General features: G+C 40.9%; 1 protein-coding gene across 1 annotated transcript in view; it reads right to left on the reverse strand.

Annotated features, from left to right (window-relative positions):
- ptprn2 (protein tyrosine phosphatase receptor type N2) overlaps positions 1-18,071 on the reverse strand; it is a gene marked incomplete at both ends in the record, with an annotated part of 271,437 nt that overhangs the window by 3,519 nt on the left and 249,847 nt on the right. Inside the window, 8 exons of the mRNA XM_080548915.1 lie at positions 1,144-1,217; positions 3,078-3,142; positions 4,448-4,501; positions 6,982-7,148; positions 7,400-7,519; positions 10,385-10,462; positions 16,271-16,344; positions 16,439-16,586. Coding sequence (XP_080405041.1) covers positions 1,144-1,217; positions 3,078-3,142; positions 4,448-4,501; positions 6,982-7,148; positions 7,400-7,519; positions 10,385-10,462; positions 16,271-16,344; positions 16,439-16,586 — 780 coding nt within the window. The remainder of the gene's footprint in view (positions 1-1,143; positions 1,218-3,077; positions 3,143-4,447; positions 4,502-6,981; positions 7,149-7,399; positions 7,520-10,384; positions 10,463-16,270; positions 16,345-16,438; positions 16,587-18,071) is intronic.

Raw genomic sequence — 18,071 nt, forward strand, 5'->3', positions numbered from 1 at the left:
ATCCCTAACAATCATCTGTTAGACAGCTGAGTCACCCCTAAATGGGATGCAAATAAAGACTAGATTAAATAAGGATTAAATAATAATAAGCACAAATATAAAACATTTAGGAACACTCATTTTCAGAGTTGTTCTAAATTCTAAATGCACAGTCTTAAATGACACCAATAGCAGCCCAGTGTCAATCATTTGTATTCAGATAAAAACATACAAACATAAAAAAAACATACAAACATACACACCAAACACATCCTCCTGAGAGAACCACTACCTTGTAATGAGATGCTTCAAAGTGGCCACACATTCAGAATAAATCAAATAAATAAATACATTTCTGGAAAATAGCCATCATGAGGGTGTAGACTTGTAATACTGTCTATATAGCAGCTTGATAGAGGATACACTGATAATACTGTGTAGAAGTAAGTCTTATCAACAATTGTTTAGTATAGTCTTCAATGCAGCATTGTCTCAATTGTATAGAATTATATTTATACTTCATATTACATTTATTGTAGTATGTTACCATTTATAATAAACTATATTTCCATCCATATCATCCATAATGTATATCCATAACATACCCATTAGCATTCTACTGACCATAATAATTGGTCCTAGAGGGAGAATATATTGGTAGCATAGTGCGTTGGACACCCTGAGACATTTCTGTAAGCTAAGATGAGGAAGGAAACATGTTGCCATGAGAAGCCTTGTCATTGGGCTGAAGCACAGACACATTTACACAACACTTACTTCCAAAAGATAAATTGTCTTGAAAACCTAAGGCAATTATTAACCACTCCATCATTTCCTCTAAAATAAGGCTTGCGTTATTGTGTGCTTACATGTGAACTAGGCGCACCTCTGTTTGAATGACATGACCTCACCATGACATGACCTCCCCCCTCTCCCCCTCCCCCTTAGAGAGTGAGAGACCTCCCCCCCTCTCCCCCTCCCCCTTAGAGAGTGAAAGACCTCCCCCCCTCTCCCCCTCCCCCTTAGAGAGTGAGAGACTTTACCTCCCCCCCTCTCCCCCTTAGAGAGTGAGAGACCTCCCCCCCTCTCCCCCTCCCCCTTAGAGAGTGAGAGACTTTACCTCCCCCCCTCTCCCCCTCCCCCTTAGAGAGTGAGAGACTTTACCTTTGTCTGGACCATGCCGGGTCTTTGGTCTCTCAAGTGCTCCAGGGTAGCGGCAATATCAATCTCTTTAGCACCTGCAACAGACCGCACATTGGACTGAGTTCAAAGCAGCAGGGTAATCCAGCTCACATCTGTCAATCTCCCTTTCTACCCGCTCCCTTTGGAACCGTGCAACGATTGAACATTATTACATTCATCCCTAGAAAGACTTGGCAAAAAGACACAGACTGTTTTTCAATAAAATAATATATGCAACACAAGGGATTTTTGGGGGGCATTTGTATGATGGTGCAATTAAAGAGACTGTAGAACATGAGGTTTAACAATATTGCATAGTAGTGGTGGCTCTGTAGGACATCCAGCTGTAACATCCACACTAAGCACCAGCAGCAACAGTAGTCTTCTCTCCTGTCTCTGAGAGACATGGTTTGTGAGAGGAAATCAAATGATGAATTTGTTGTGTCATTTTCACACTCACAGAAAGTAACATGAGCAAGCAACAGTATGTTGTTCTGGAGTGGATTTAACAGACTGAGTGATGCAAAGCTGCAATGAACTCTGATTAGAAGTCTTTTTTCACCGTTAGCTTGAATGACTTAAACAAGCAGACTATTGTTGGAGCTCTCATAAACTGGGACTGGGAGATACAAGGACTCATTTGAGATTCACTTGCAAAAAAATAAAAAGTGAGAGAGAGTGAGAGAGAGAGAAAAAAAAATCCCCCACGCTTTTTAAGATGTTTTTGAAAGGAGGAGGGAGAAGGAAGTGCCAGTTAATGCAGCTGGACTCCCAGCTCAAAGTGCTCCAACACTGTTGGATTCCCAAGTCTAGGAGAGGAGAAACCCCCCTACAAGAAAAGGCTTTGGAGGTAAATGGCATTCTGGTACACTATTCATGGTACTATTCATTCTGGAGGAGAGATGGAAAAGAAAAAGAGGAGAAAGAGGAGAGGGAGAGCATCTTTGTTAAAAACATTTTTTTTATTTTTATTTTTATCACGTTTGAGACCATGGGATGATAGGTGAGGTGAGCCTCAAACTAGCCTAAATCCTAGAACTCGTCCCAGCCAAGGGATGAGTTTGACAGCCTGAGAAAGCCCACACCCAGAAAGACCAGGCTGCCCTAACACTGCCCTTTAGTCTTCAAGCCATGGTGGTTAGGTCAAGAGATTTCAAATCATTCATACATCTGCCACCCATAGGCACACACGCACGCACGCACGCACGCACGCACGCACGCACGCACGCACGCACGCACGCACGCACGCACGCACGCACGCACGCACGCACACACACACACACACACACACACACACACACACACACACACACTCACACACAGTGGGGGAAGGCCAGGGTCAGGGCCAGATGTCTGGATGATGACCTGAGTTGATGGGGTGGGGCTGCAGTGGGGGGACATGGGGCAGGAGGGCAGGGGGAAGCGTCTGTCTCTGCTGCAGTTATCTCTGATTCTACAATACTGAGCCTGGTGTCAGACACATCTCTCACAGAATTCAACAATAGACCAAACCCAATGTCACATCTGAATGTATGCGTAACATTATGATACTGAAAACACATTGAAAATAGATCAATATGTGTAACAATATTATTTTTTTTTTATATTTCTGAACAGACATTTGACAGTATTGACTGAACAATAATCACTTTTTTTGTAACCAACTACAAGAAATACATATAGAAATTCCCTCCCGGCACTGATTGATGTTTTGTTATGAGGATTTATGCAAATGTATTTCAGTTATATGAGTCTCCATGGTTTCCCTCTGCCTTTCTGCCTTTCTGCCTTTCTGCCTTTCTGGAGGTTCCTGAGTATTCAGCAGAGGCCTAAGTCAAAATTGGAGGCTTTGGAGTTGCTACAGCAACAACTAACCCTAAGTAAAAAGAGTGAAAAGGGAACCTATCGACTCCTACCTTTAGCCATCCTATTGAGGACCATGTCAATCAGAATGTACGTTCCGCTTCTGCCGGCCCCGTCACTGCAAACAACCAGAGACAGACAGAGAGAGAGAGGGGGGGGGGGCTCATTAGCCCAGCAGGAAAAGACCAAAACCAGCTTCACTCAATACCAGAGTATTTGCCTCTTACACAAAAAACAAATTGCTAATTTAGAAACTCTGTAATAGTGTATTTTAAATAAATAACTACGTTAGGTCAAATAATATTCAAATCAGCAGTAAAAAGCCATGAGGTAAAGGGAATTATCGATATGAAAAAAACGTTTGAAAATGTTTTCATGTTTTATTCTCAAAAAACTAAAAACTCAAACTAAAAAGTGTGTGTGTGTGTGTGTGTGTGTGTGTGTGTGTTGTGCACTTCTTTGGCTATTGCGCAGTGAGGACTGGTTTGGGAAGCACACAAGGGACAAAAGCTTTTAAATGCAGAAACCTCAGGAGCAGAGGAGAGGCTGGGAGGCCAGAGGCCATTAGAGAGCGGCTTTGGAAAGCCTGCTTTTTCCATTACTCCAGAGATAGCCTTATGAAAAGCCTCTCTTTGTGCCCGTTGGGCATTCAATCGGTTTGCATGTTAATTGCAAACAAGGAGTGCATATCTCTCTAATAAAGGCAAGCCAATAAAACAGGAGAGTGGCCTGAGCACTTGTGTTTCATTAATTCACTGCTACTCCTTCCATCTCCCTCATCTGGAGACCACTACGGCCGACCACACTCCCTCACATTACTGACCACACTCCCTCCACACACTACTGACCACACTCCCTCCTCACACTACTGACCACATTACTGACCACACTCCCTCCTCACACTACTGACCACATTACTGACCACACTCCCTCCACACATTACTGACCACACTCCCTCCACACATTACTGACCACACTCCCTCCACACATTACTGACCACACTCCCTCCACACATTACCGACCACACTCCCTCCACACACTACTGACCACATTACTGACCACACTCCCTCCACACACTACTGACCACACTCCGTCCACACATTACTGGACGACCACACTCCCTCCACACATTACTGACCACACTCCCTCCACACATTACTGAACACCACTGACTAGAAAACATGGCCAGGCAGGTACCTGCTTTTGTAGGACTGTCATTTAAACGTAAATAGCTAAACAAAATGAGCTAGTATCTTCCATATCATTTCCATAAGGTATGCATTAGTGTAAATATAATGAGGAAGATTAACCGATTCATACTTCACTTAACTCTGTCTACTGTAAACACGTTTTTGTTCTTGTCTATACACAGCCATTCAGCTTCCTTATAGTTTGTAACATGGTTATGATTATGTATACTTGCCTGCAGTGGACAATTATTGGACAAGATCGGCCCCGGTAGCACTTGTTAACCTTTCTGTAATGAAACAGGAAAAAGTGTGCTGTTAATGTCAAGCTTCACAGCAATTCCTGAAAATACATGTATGCCTGAATGACTTGCAAAAAAGGATAATATTTTGGTTTGATACCACTGATATTGAGATAAACAGTACACTTGGGGGGACAGTAGTGTTTTTCAGTGTTGTTCTTGGATTCTTTCAAGGAGCTTCAGTCTAAGTATGTGTATATGATGTATAATGTATGTACAGTATAAATATGATGTATAATGTATGTACAGTATATATATGATGTATAATGTATGTACAGTATATATATGATGTATAATGTATGTACAGTATATATATGATGTATAATGTATGTACAGTATATATATATATGATGTATAATGTATGTACAGTATATATATGATGTATAATGTATGTACAGTATATATATGATGTATAATGTATGTACAGTATATATATATATGATGTATAATGTATGTACAGTATATATATGATGTATAATGTATGTACAGTATATATATGATGTATAATGTATGTACAGTATATGTGTAGGATGTATAATGTATGTACAGTATAAATCCTGGATGGAATAAAAATTAATTGAACCAAAATTGAAATAAAATAAAATAATTCTTAGACAATCCACTGTCAATCACAATAATTTGAGGACAAAGAAGTCCATGTCGAACAATGAAAATGAATGGAGCATAATTTAAAACCATATTGTGACATGTATTTACAGCGATGATAGATGCAGTGGCAAGATGTTGTGATCCGCGACGCATTAACCTTGCCCAATTATGAATGTTACACACCAGAGGCACGGTGGGGCCAACAAGCCTCTTACACTCCTCTGTTACCATGGAAACTGACTACGTTGGCCCTGCAATTTTTTTCTTCATTTTTCCCTTTTAGACAAAACATTCTCTGAGATGATTTCAATTCTTCTTTTTATACTATACTTTGTTAGTAGATTTTGATCATTTGTGACCTCAAACGTGTGCCTTCTTAGATTTGGCAATTACATGAACAATGTTACAAAAATAAAACAAATAAAATGACAAGTGAAAACTGACGGGCATTTTGGGTATTTCAGAGTGAGCAGAGTAAGTGGGTATTTGAGAGTGAGCAGAGTAAGTGGGTGTTCTCATGCAAACAGAAGGGGAGAGGTGAGAGGAAGAGTGAGAGAGCGTGTGCGCAGGCCTGGCTGAAGAGACACAGTTTCCAATGATCACTTTTGTGACTATGCAACTGGGCTCATATTACTAGCTGCAACATCACAAAAATGACACTGGCAACCGCTTTATACAGAGTTGGCCAAAACCACCAAAACCACCAAAACCACCAAAACCATGTGTCTGCATGTTTAGCGGCGCTGGAGTATCTATTGTAGTGTGAGAAGCTGAGAGGATGGATCTGCTATTACCCTGTAGCATGGTGACACCTCTCTAAAGGATCTGCTATTACCCTGTAGCATGGTGACACCTCTCTAAAGTGTCTGGAGAAACTCTAATTAGACCTACTAGCAGAACAAGGTTTTCCACAGCAGTGTGCTGTACTTGTTATAAAACATAATGTCACCACATCAGCTATCCTGTGATTGAGCTCTGATGTGGTCTAGAGAGTTCAGCTGAATATACCATAATAAATCATCACATTCCAGTACATATTGCTAGTCTGTTAGCGCTAGATTTCACACATTTTGGATATTAGAGTTTCTGTCTTGTTTCTATGTCACTTTACTTTCTGTTCAAAATATGGCACCAATGTCTTGCAGCAGAATGAAACACTTGTTATTATTGTTTTCTTTAATCTGAATGGCAAGAGGAGGAGGACCTAAGTTCACACATCTGAGACACATATCCTCATTTGGAGGGATTTTCCAATTCCTGCAGGGCTTTCCCAGGGGGCCTATTGAGCTCTTCTGCCAGCACACATCAGAAGAAGAACAGGGAGAGGTTATTCACTCACTGGCCCCTCAATTTGCTAATGTTTTTAGCAAGACATCTCCCATTTAATTGGCTATTTGAAATAAGTTCAAACTAAGTTATTTTTCTTTTTTTCAAGACAAGCCATGACATGCAGGCTGTTAATTTGCTGCGCCACAAGAGCAGGAGGACACATAGGCGCACAATCAAAGAAACAGAGTGGGAATACAGGGCGTTCTGAAGCAACATCACACATTCTCTACAGGAGGAGAGGGAGAAGATCAACATCACACATTCTCTACAGGAGGAGAGGGAGAAGAACAACATCACACATTCTCTACAGGAGGAGAGGGAGAAGATCAACATCACACATTCTCTACAGGAGGAGAGGGAGAAGATCAACAACAGAGAATAGGACCTGACAGGTTCTGTAGCAGGAGGACACCAACTAAAGGACATCTCATTAAGTCCAGAGTAGAGAGGAGAGTCAGACACACACTGAGCAGCAGGCCTGTAGGGTCTCACTGAGCTCCAGAGAGCCTGAAGGGCTGCAGGTGCCCTACCTGCGGAAGTCCAGCAGGGTTCTGGCCGAGTCTGGGATGCTGCGGTCCATCCAGGACAGGAAGTGGAACTGGGTGACAGTGCGCGTCTCGTTGTTCTGCAGGTTCTTCAGGTAGAAGCTCCTGACCAGGAAGTCCTCGCACCAGATGTGCTCTGACACCAGGTTGACCTTCACAGAGAAGGACACAGGTCGGAGTGAGCGGTGTACTCACCCAACAGTTATACAGCATCTGCAATTCTACCCCTGGACCATAACAGCTACAGACCTATGAAAGACCATAACAGCTACAGACCTATGAAAGACCATAACAGCTACAGACCTATGAAAGACCATAACAGCTACAGACCTATGAAAGGGGCATTTATGAAAATGAAGATGAGCGATCAATTGTAGAAAGAGAGAACCCAGGTGATTAGCACCTCATAGATGTGGTAGATGTCAGAGCCCTCGTCTGGCCAGTAGTGGTGACACTGCTTGACTCCGTTCTCAGAGAGGGGGGTGAGCATGACCATGACCACACAGCCACTCTCCCACACCATCTGGGGACAGAGGAGAACACAGGGCCCAGTCAGATCTAGGGATGTGCAGATGAACTGGCCTCATTTGAGATAATTCAACAGAAACACAACAACAGTATTGACCAATACGCCACAGAACATGAAGAGGTCTTTGTCATCATAATGATACAAAATCTTATCCCCCCCATTTAAATGCTTATTATTCAGAAACAAATAATTTACACTGACTCCACCCTGGGCATGTGAAACAACATTACAGTAATTATCTAGATGTGTGATCAATGCAGTAGTAGATGAGGGTGTGTGTGTGTGTGTGTGTGTGTGTGTGTGTGTGTGTGTGTGTGTGTGGGGGGGGGGGGGGTCTCACAGTGTTGTACATTCCCTCCCCTGTCAGAAGTCTGAGCTAGATCAACTGATCTGCTCCATTTCATCTTATCACTATCTAATGTGTCCTTGGAAGATAGAAAGGCCCACTGCGGCCATTAGGAAAATGAGGGAGAAACATTGGTTTTATGGGAGCAATAAAAATACAATAGTCCTGCCTGTAAACGGATCACACACCTCTGTGATTCTGCCCAGCGGAAACATTACGAGCCACACTGTGCCAACTGTGCCAACGTCAGTCCATGTTCAAATTACCATGTGTCACACAGGATATTTTATTGTCTCTGATAATTTTAGAATATATCAGCTTGAAATAAATGATATGAACTTAATAAATATGACAGCAGCTGGTGAAACCGGGAACAAGTTGGCAGCCAATCAAATGTTCAGACTTTTATTCAGAAAATGTTCAATAATGTCAACGTTGAAAATAATGACACACTCACTCGTCAACTAACACAACTTGTTTTGTGAGCCTGCTAACAATGTAAAGTAGTGTTCTAGTTAAACTAGGTAGTAGTGGGGATTACTGACCGAATCCATTGCATTGCAATATTTTGGCTTGACAAAATTGTCTGAACAATTTGATTGGTTGCCGACTTGTTCCCGGTTTCACCAGCTGCATGGTTTGATTCAATTCGAAAGCACTTTCAGTTTATACATTCACAGTGCCAAATTGCATAAAAAGGTCAGGTGTTACTAGTTTGGGGTTTCAGGGTTTTGTTGGTATTGACTATCTGTTGTAAATGTTGAAATCATGTTCTATATGCTCTTCTGCATGTAATAAATACATGCCTTTAAATGAGAACAGCCTCCAGTCCGTGTTTGAGAGAGCTCTTTGACCTCATGCTGATTGGCTATTCCACTGAACTCTAAGGACAGAGTGGAGGGGGGGTGAGGCCCCAGTGGAGCTGAGGTAATAGCCAGGGATAGAGGAGAGCGGCTGGGGGTGCAGAGAGGCGAGGGGGGGAGGGGGGGGAGGAGGATTAGACAGACAGAGGCTTTGAGACCGCTGCAGGAGCCCGGCCCGGATTAGACGGACAAAAGCTAAAGACTGGCCTCTCGCACGGACGATTTGCATGTGCCCACTAATGTTGTTCTGTATGTTTATTTGGAGAGAACGGGTTTTCAAAGGCCAAGGAAACTATTTTGAAAATAAAAAGACTACAATTAGGCTACTTATTCAAAGGCATGATTTCACAATAATATGTCAATCAGTCTAGGCATAATTTTAAGTTTCAATAAGATAGTTTTAGAGTTGCCAAACTGAGCCAAATTCAGCTGTAAATGGCTGATAGTGAAAACTAAATGAAGATAGTGGATATGCTGTTATATGTTATTCAGCTGATAACATGAACAAATAAATAAACATACACGCAAACAAACAATTACCAACATGTTCATATGAGGCACTTGCAAATGTAACATTAAAATGTGGCAACAGCACATTAACCAAAGCCAATTTGAACAGTGCACTCAATCAACATGCACTTTTCAAACAATGGGACAACATAATGGTTAGATAAAAGCATAGTTTCTCTGTCACGATCAAGCCTAACCTGACACCACTCTAGAAGTTTGTTTCAGCAAGCAACCATTAACAGACATCACAGTTCACACTTCTATTAAATCAACATCTGCCTAACATTACAAGAACACAATTCTGCTTTTAGTTGAATGGGGACCTACATATAGGCAACATACAGCAAAATGAACAAGGTGTTGTATGGTATTATAAACATCTCAGTATAGTGAATACAGGGCCAACTGGTATGTCAGTGTCTGTAGTCCATGCCTCCATGTTGTGGACGCAGTAGCACAGCTGATAGATGACCTTTACTGTATGGGAGCCATGGTCCTCTTAATCACACTGCTACTTCCCCAGCAATGCATAAGACCATTTGGCAACTATGCATAATTGCTCCATACCTCTATATTATATACCTCTATATTATATACCTCTATATGATATACCTCTATATGATATACCTCTATATGATATACCTCTATATGATATACCTCTATATTATATATCTCTATATTATATACCTCTATATTATATACCTCTATATGATATACCTCTATATGATATACCTCTATATGATACACCTCTATATTATATACCTCTATATTATATACCTCTATATTATATACCTCTATATTATATACATCTATATTATATACCTCTATATTATATACCTCTATATTATATACCTCTATATTATATACCTCTATATTATATACCTCTATATTATATACGTACCTCTATATTCACCAGTGTGGTTCAAGGTACTGTAGTTTAATGGCAAGCTACCAATTCCTTTTGTATTTTCAGTCTACTGTCATTTGTAATGTATAATATGACATCATAATTTGTGCAATATGTTATAATAAACAGCAATACAAACTAATATGCAGTTAACTAACCCTTGATAGATTCATCAACAGTGACTCTGATACACAGAAACAGATGGCATAAATTCATGAACGGTTGTAGTTTACCTGCCAGAAGTCTGCCACAGTTGAGGGCAACGGGCCTTGTGAGGAGATGTACGTGGGGTTACGGGGTTCATGGTCCATCTGGGAGAAGGTAAAAGGTCAACACGTGCCTGAGTACGAGGACCACTAGGAAATCATACCACAAAAACATACTGTCAGTGTATTTGATATGCATTGACTTTGACAGTGAGAAAATCTTTGCCCACTTTATTTCATAACCTACATCAAAAGACTCTGATATAAAACAACCTTACATTTCTACAGACAAGGGCCATTGTTCCAATACTGCTCAGGTTTGGGAATATATGAGCACAGTGGTCAGCATTTCGGACCTTTGCAGGTAGAGCTTAAATAGCGAGCTTCAATCAAGACAGAGTCCAACAGTGATCCATTCCTCTTTTCTTCTGCCCTTAAGGGTCTCCATTTCTGTCTCCACATTTATTTGTTCACTCTAGCCATCCTCCTCTCTCTCTCTATCTCTCTCTCTTCCCTCTGTCACTTCCCCCTTCCATCCTCCAGGCATGGCGATTCCTTAATGCTTCTGATTAGAGGTAGTAGTAGTAAACCTCATGTGTATCTCCACTCTGACGTGTTATTGATGGTAGTCAACGAATGTCACAGAGGCTACAGGAGAGGGGTGGGCGGAGGATAGAGATGTGTGTGTGTGTGTGTGTGTGTGTGTGTGTGTGTGTGTGCATGTGTGTGTGTGTGTTGGCATGCAGACCCAGAGATACGGAGGATGAGGGAGACAGACAGAAAGAGTTCTGCAATTTGCCCCTGGAGCTCTGTGTCTTTGTGTGGAGTCTGTTTTAAAGAGACAATGCAGGAGGTCTGATATCAATAGTGTGAGACCCTGGCCTTTACCACCCATTCACATTTACCACCCATTCATATTAGTATGAGGGAGGGGACAAAGGGGAACACATAGCATGTACATCTCAAAACGAGTCATGCCTATGGTAAAGAGGGTCAATGAGTCATGCCTATGGTAAAGAGGGTCAATGAGTCATGCCTATGGTAAAGAGGGTCAATGAGTCATGCCTATGGTAAAGAGGGTACATAGAATAGAGGAGACATGGGTAAACCCTTTGGAAGTCAGCCATTTTGTTCCCACAGACAAAGTCATTGTTTCCTTTCAGAGGAGAGGAAGATGTTTGCTCTTGTGAGGAGTTCATGCTTGCTCCTGCTTTCTATTTAGCTGATTGGAGTGCAGCTACAGTGCGTCTGTGAGCCCATCACTCAAACACACTTCAAGCAGCATGAATATGTAGTGAAAGGGTGCAGAGCATTTGTATTCTCAAAATAAACACTTTGGTTCCCATCTGTACTGATTTACCGCTAGAACTTACAGAGAGCATACAGTATGTACCTGTTCTTTATATAACATACAGTATGTACCTGTTCTTTATATAACATACAGTATGTACCTGTTCTTTATATAACATACAGTATGTACCTGTTCTTTATATAACATACAGTATGTACCTGTTCTTTATATAACATACAGTATGTACCTGTTCTTTATATAACATACAGTATGTACCTGTTCTTTATATAACATACAGTATGTACCTGTTCTTTATATAACATACAGTATGTACCTGTTCTTTACTGTGCTTTCATACATATACTGTACAGTACTGTGAAGTACATGGTTGGTGCAATAGTCTTGCCTTTTGAGATCAGCTTTTTGAGATAACACATGCAGTATACTGTATTTCTTCATCTTGTATAACGCCAACCTAGATGCTTCACAAATAATTTATAACGGATTATAAAACACTTTGCCTAGTATGACATTTGCCTATACATGACTATGGAAGTCTTATAAAGGGTGTGAGGCTCCATCAAGTTGTTTAAAGTGTGCACGAGTTCAGCACGTGTACACTATGTATCTTAGTTCAGCACGTGTACACTATGTATCTTAGTTCAGCACGTGTACAGTATGTAGGTATCTTAATTCAGCACGTGTACAGTATGTACGTATCTTAGTTCAGCACGTGTACACTATGTATCTTAATTCAGCACGTGTACACTATGTATCTTAATTCAGCACGTGTACAGTATGTACGTATCTTAATTCAGCACGTGTACACTATGGGCCGGTTTCAGAGACAAGGCTTAAGCCTAGTCCTGGACTAAATCACACTTTCAATGTAAAATCTCCATTGAAGATATTTTTTAGTCTAGGATTAGGCTTACGCCTTGTCTGTGAAACCGGCCCTATGTATCTTAATTCAGCACGTGTACAGTATGTACGTATCTTAATTCAGCACGTGTACACTATGTATCTTAGTTCAGCACGTGTACAGTATGTATGTATCTTAATTCAGCACGTGTACAGTATGTACGTATCTTAATTCAGCACGTGTACACTATGTATCTTAGTTCAGCACGTGTACACTATGTATCTTAATTCAGCACGTGTACAGTATGTATGTATCTTAATTCAGCACGTGTACACTATGTATCTTAATTCAGCACGTGTACATTATGTATCTTAATTCAGCACGTGTACAGTATGTATGTATCTTAATACAGCACGTGTACACTATGTATCTTAATTCAGCACGTGTACACTATGTATCTTAGTTCAGCACGTGTACACTATGTATCTTAATTCAGCACGTGTACACTATGTATCTTAATTCAGCACGTGTACACTATGTATCTTAGTTCAGCACGTGCACACTATGTATCTTAATTCAGTATGTGTACACTATGTATCTTAATTCAGCACGTGTACAGTATGTATGTATCTTAATTCAGCACGTGTACACTATGTATCTTAGTTCAGCACGTGTACACTATGTATCTTAATTCAGTATGTGTACACTATGTATCTTAATTCAGCACGTGTACAGTATGTATGTATCTTAATTCAGCACGTGTACACTATGTATCTTAGTTCAGCACGTGTACACTATGTATCTTAATTCAGTACGTGTACACTATGTATCTTAATTCAGCACGTGTACAGTATGTATGTATTTTAGTTCAGCACGTGTACACTATGTATCTTAATTCAGTACGTGTACACTATGTATCTTAATTCAGCACGTGTACACTATGTATCTTAATTCAGCACGTGTACAGTATGTATCTTGGTAAAGCAAAGACAGGGACAAACCTTTGTGTTGAAATCTATCCTTGATCTAACGTTCCAGCAAGTGACATCCACTCCCATTACTATGGAAATGGATGCAATTGTGCAGCACAACCGCTAATTGTTACAGGGAGCAATTTAGGGTGGGAGCAATTACAGAGGAGACAGATAATACCATGACACGCACCCAGTAGATTGGCTTTAATGGCCTACTCCTCTTTTATGAACTTCTTTCTTTATGAGATATCAGGGTAGTTATATTAGCTCAGACTAAAGGGAGATGATTACTGGTCTAACTAATCACTCTGATGACAGATGTGCAGCATAAGCCGCTAAGATAGTCCATTTAAAAGTGCATGACTTTCTAATACAGATTGTAAAATCACCTGAAATCCTGTTGCCGGGGATGTTATTCTAAATGGCATTTTCAAGAAAAGCTCAAGGAATGAATGCCCTTTCTCTTTCCCTTTCCACTGCTTTATCACCTCAATTAGCTAGTGCTGCTTTGTTAGCATCACACTTCATCTGGCCTAGTGGCCATTCCACAGATTGATTTCTTTTTCTCTTTCTGAAATGAATAAAAAGACTTGTGCTGAAAATGAGTGCACTTGCTCTGTTTAGCCAATCTCAAGGGCACAGACATCCAGTAGTTAGGCGCTGACTTCACTGCATGAATACTAAAGCCTGGACATGAAAAGGTGGTCCCATATTTCTGTGGCCCTTCCGTCCTCCAATCACCGTTAAAAAAAACCACTGGTGAAAAGAGATAGACCATGAAAAACAGCATTGTAACAAAAGAAAGGTCCTTTGGTTTGATAGCTTGTTTAAAGGGAACATTGCCATCCAAATATAGTGTCATCTTGCCTTTCAGTAAAACATCCCAAAATCTCAGGCCTGGACTACACGTATATGGATATTTTTCACACATTTCTTTGTACAATTGGGCCTCTCAACCATACAAATACAGCGTTTTCACTCACATAAACTGAGATTTCTCTAAACTGATAAAAAAAGTGAAGAAATAAAAAAAAATCCTATTGAGTGTATTGAGTATCCTGTTTTGTACTTTTCTTTTCTGTCTGTTTCAAAGAGTTTGGTCTGTTTCCGTTATGAGTCACTGCTGCCGTTTGATTACAACTGACTGCGCATGCCCAGAACGTTCTTCTACGGTATTTGACATTTTGCTTATCGACACCTACTGGCCTGGCATGGCATTGTAGGCTTTAGGGGCGATCGTGTTCAGTTTTGGCTTTTCGTATGGACAGAGATATTTTTGTGGTGTGGAGTTTTTTTTTTAAACAAGGAAACATTTAACTTAAAATATCCATATACGTGTAGTCCAAGCCTAAGTTCAAAGACAAATGTCAGGTTTCTCTGAGAACAAGTTCTCACCAAAAACTAGATTACATTATGGACTACTGTAAGTGTATCTGAGACCATCAGTAGAATCACAGACATCATGATGTCACAATGACACCCCCCCCCCCCCATTTAAGAGAATAAAGGAGTCACAGGGCTGTAAGGTCCAGAAGACAAAGGCTGGTGGTCCGCTATGGTTCTGACCACATATGTGCTGGATTCCTTTAAGCTAACCCTCACACTAATGACAATGTACAATGACAGTACTCAGATGTCAGAAGTGAGGGACAGATAGAAATTGTTCCTGGTTATTTTTCTGGTCTCACCCCTCTGACTCTTGGGTAGAGAGATGGCTCTCTTGCTTCCCCTGACCCTGAATTCCAAGAAAAGGACGACACATTATTTACTTGTGGACCACTTCCCTGCAGCTAATGAGGAGGAAGAAGGAGCATTGACAGACATAATTATCACAGTTTTGCTGGGCTCAGCCAGGGGTCCCGTTGTGGTGTAATTACTATCCTTTCATCCGTACAGCACTGCATCAGCCATTACTACACTCTGACTACTAATAGCAACAGGGGTGGAAAATGAAGTGTGTGTCTGTGTGTGTGCATTGCCATTTCTTTGTTTTCCTTTAGAAACGGTGCAAAGAAACAGGAGAGAGATCATTTGGTTGATTTCTTTCTTCTGCTGCCCACCTATACGGTACAGTACATTTGGAGAGATGGGTTTCAATGGATCTTACAGATTTTCCCACAACAAATAGAAAATCTTTGGTTTGTAGTCCAAGGTAAATATTTGTCTGATAATACCTAATAATGCTATGGCGTCATGAATGCATTGTTTAGGAAATAATGGAGAAAATGCAATAAGTAAATGTATTAAAATGTCCAGTTTCTCTGTTTGGTGCTATGCAGTAATAGGCTTTTAGCACAAACATTCCCGTCTCTATCCACAGAATCTTTGGACTGTATTTGAAATGCATAGTTTCCTGTTCTTTTTAATGGAATCTTCTCAAGCAGCCTCAGGGGAAATCATAACCGGCATTCATTGTGCAAAATACCAAAAAATAACCTCTGCACTTTTCCAATATTGGTGCCTTTTTGGATTTGTTCATAAGAAACATTTATTTGGTCTAAATAACACAACGTTCTACTTGAATGCAAATGTTAAAAGTAGAATATCTTCATCGAACAGCCATTTCAAAACACTGAATGTGACTTGCTCTTATTTCACAAGATGTTGAGGTGCAAGAACAAAGGCAAAGAGATTTCAATTGTTTAAATAATGACACAAAAACCAATTACATTTTTAAATTAAATAAATTCTTAACAGGTGTTCTCTGTACACTTTTAACAATAGCAGCAGACCTTAAATGAATAATACATAAGGTAAGTCAGTTTTGGATGCTGACTGATACTCACTATTGGGCTAGCGTTGATGTAATCTGAGTTGCCATGGTTATTCTCAGCCTTCAAGGAGATTCTAGAATGATCATCTGAAATAAAGATACATAATTTAGCACACCTTTTTTTCACTGTAAAAACATAGAGACACACATGACTACGTGGTCAGAGCAGTGCGGTACTCACAGACGACCACATTGTGGGAACGGTTCCTCTTGCTGTTCTGTTCCCCCTGGCCCACGTCACAGGCACTGGGCTCTGCCTGGTAGCCACACAGGGCCTCCCACTCCCTCTCCAAACGGTTCTTGTTCGTCAAGTGGTCCTCCATATATGACTGGTGACAAAGGAGAGAAAATCAGCAGCCATTTCAAACAATCAACATAACTTCACATCAGACAAAAGAGGATGAGAGCAAAAACAAAAACAAATTATGCTTATCCTTATTTAGAGGAAAGAAATGTGATGTCCATAGAAATGGTATGATTGTAAAATTGTAAAAGGTAAAATGAATGAGAGACTTCAAGCAAGCCAAGGCAGGCCTGGGTTCTAGGAAATGTCTTTAGAAAGGTGGTTTTGCATGATTACTTTTGTATGATTACACCCAGTATTGCAGCCTATATGCCTATATACTGGAGCACAAAACATGTCAAATGTCAACTGACAGAAATGATCAGGTATCATGGAGACGTATCCTGCTGCTCCATAAGGTGAACATTACAGGGGGGTGGATGGGGGTACGGGGGTACATTCTGGAGGTGTTGGAGGGAGGGGATTGGGGGGGGTCGCCTGCAATTAAGACTCCTGAAAGGACTGTCTGCATTGGAAATACTTCAGGGGTGCTTCAATCATGTCTTTCACCGCTTGCACGCCCACTGATAAGATTGTCTGCGTTTAAGCCGTCGCACGGAGAAGACGAAATTGAATTCGCCAGATAGACAAAGGAGTAAAGAAAAGCAAAGGGGAGAAAAAAGCAGTTCATCTAACAAACCAGGGCGAGTCTTATGGAGCTTGGGGGCGCTAGCTGTGGAGAGTCTTTTTAGTAGAATCAGTGTTCGCTTTCACTATTGTATAAACCCTCCCCTCCCAACAGGGTTAAATGGTTTAGGTGGCCACTGTGTAAGGCAGAAGATTACAGCCTCATAAACTGATGTCAGGGATCAGCTGGGTAATACAATGAAAGCGATACCCAGATGCGGTCATCTTTTATCGCATATTAATGACAGCGGAGGTGCGTCGGGTGGAGCGGTGATGTTCCAACATTATATTCAGCTCAGTTCATTCTGGCAATCATTCTCAACATTGAAAAAATCGAACTCTTTACTCTGGTAACAATACAGTGTCTACTACATGGCATACAGGAACTACTTGAGGTAGCACAGCACAGAATGGGGGAATTAGTCTGTCTCAATCTCAATCTAGCCAGTGACCATAGAAAAAAAAGCTCCTTTCTATTACCAGCAGATAGCACTGTACTATAAATCACAGCAGATTTTTTTCAGTCATGTCTTGGTACAGTAGATTATACTCCAAATGACAAGCACTCTAATAGAGGTCATTACTGCCTGTGTTAAATTTGTAATTTAGGAAGGAGAAGAGACTGTGGTTAGACTGCCTCAGTGCTGCAGCACTACTACTGCTACCAACCCAACCCAACCCAAACCAACCCTTCCCAGATGATTCACTCTCCCATTCCTACTTTCCTTTCACACTATCTTGCCAGTTGGCAGATGCAGCATGTGGTTGGTCTGGGTTCCTCAGTGGCGTCATCCTAAAGAGAACGTGGATTCTTCTCTACTGAGACCCTAACAAGAACATTTTA

This window comes from Nansenia antarctica, assembly GCF_963989245.1.
Source record: "Nansenia antarctica genome assembly, chromosome: 19".
NCBI classification, from domain to species: domain Eukaryota; kingdom Metazoa; phylum Chordata; class Actinopteri; order Argentiniformes; family Microstomatidae; genus Nansenia; species Nansenia antarctica.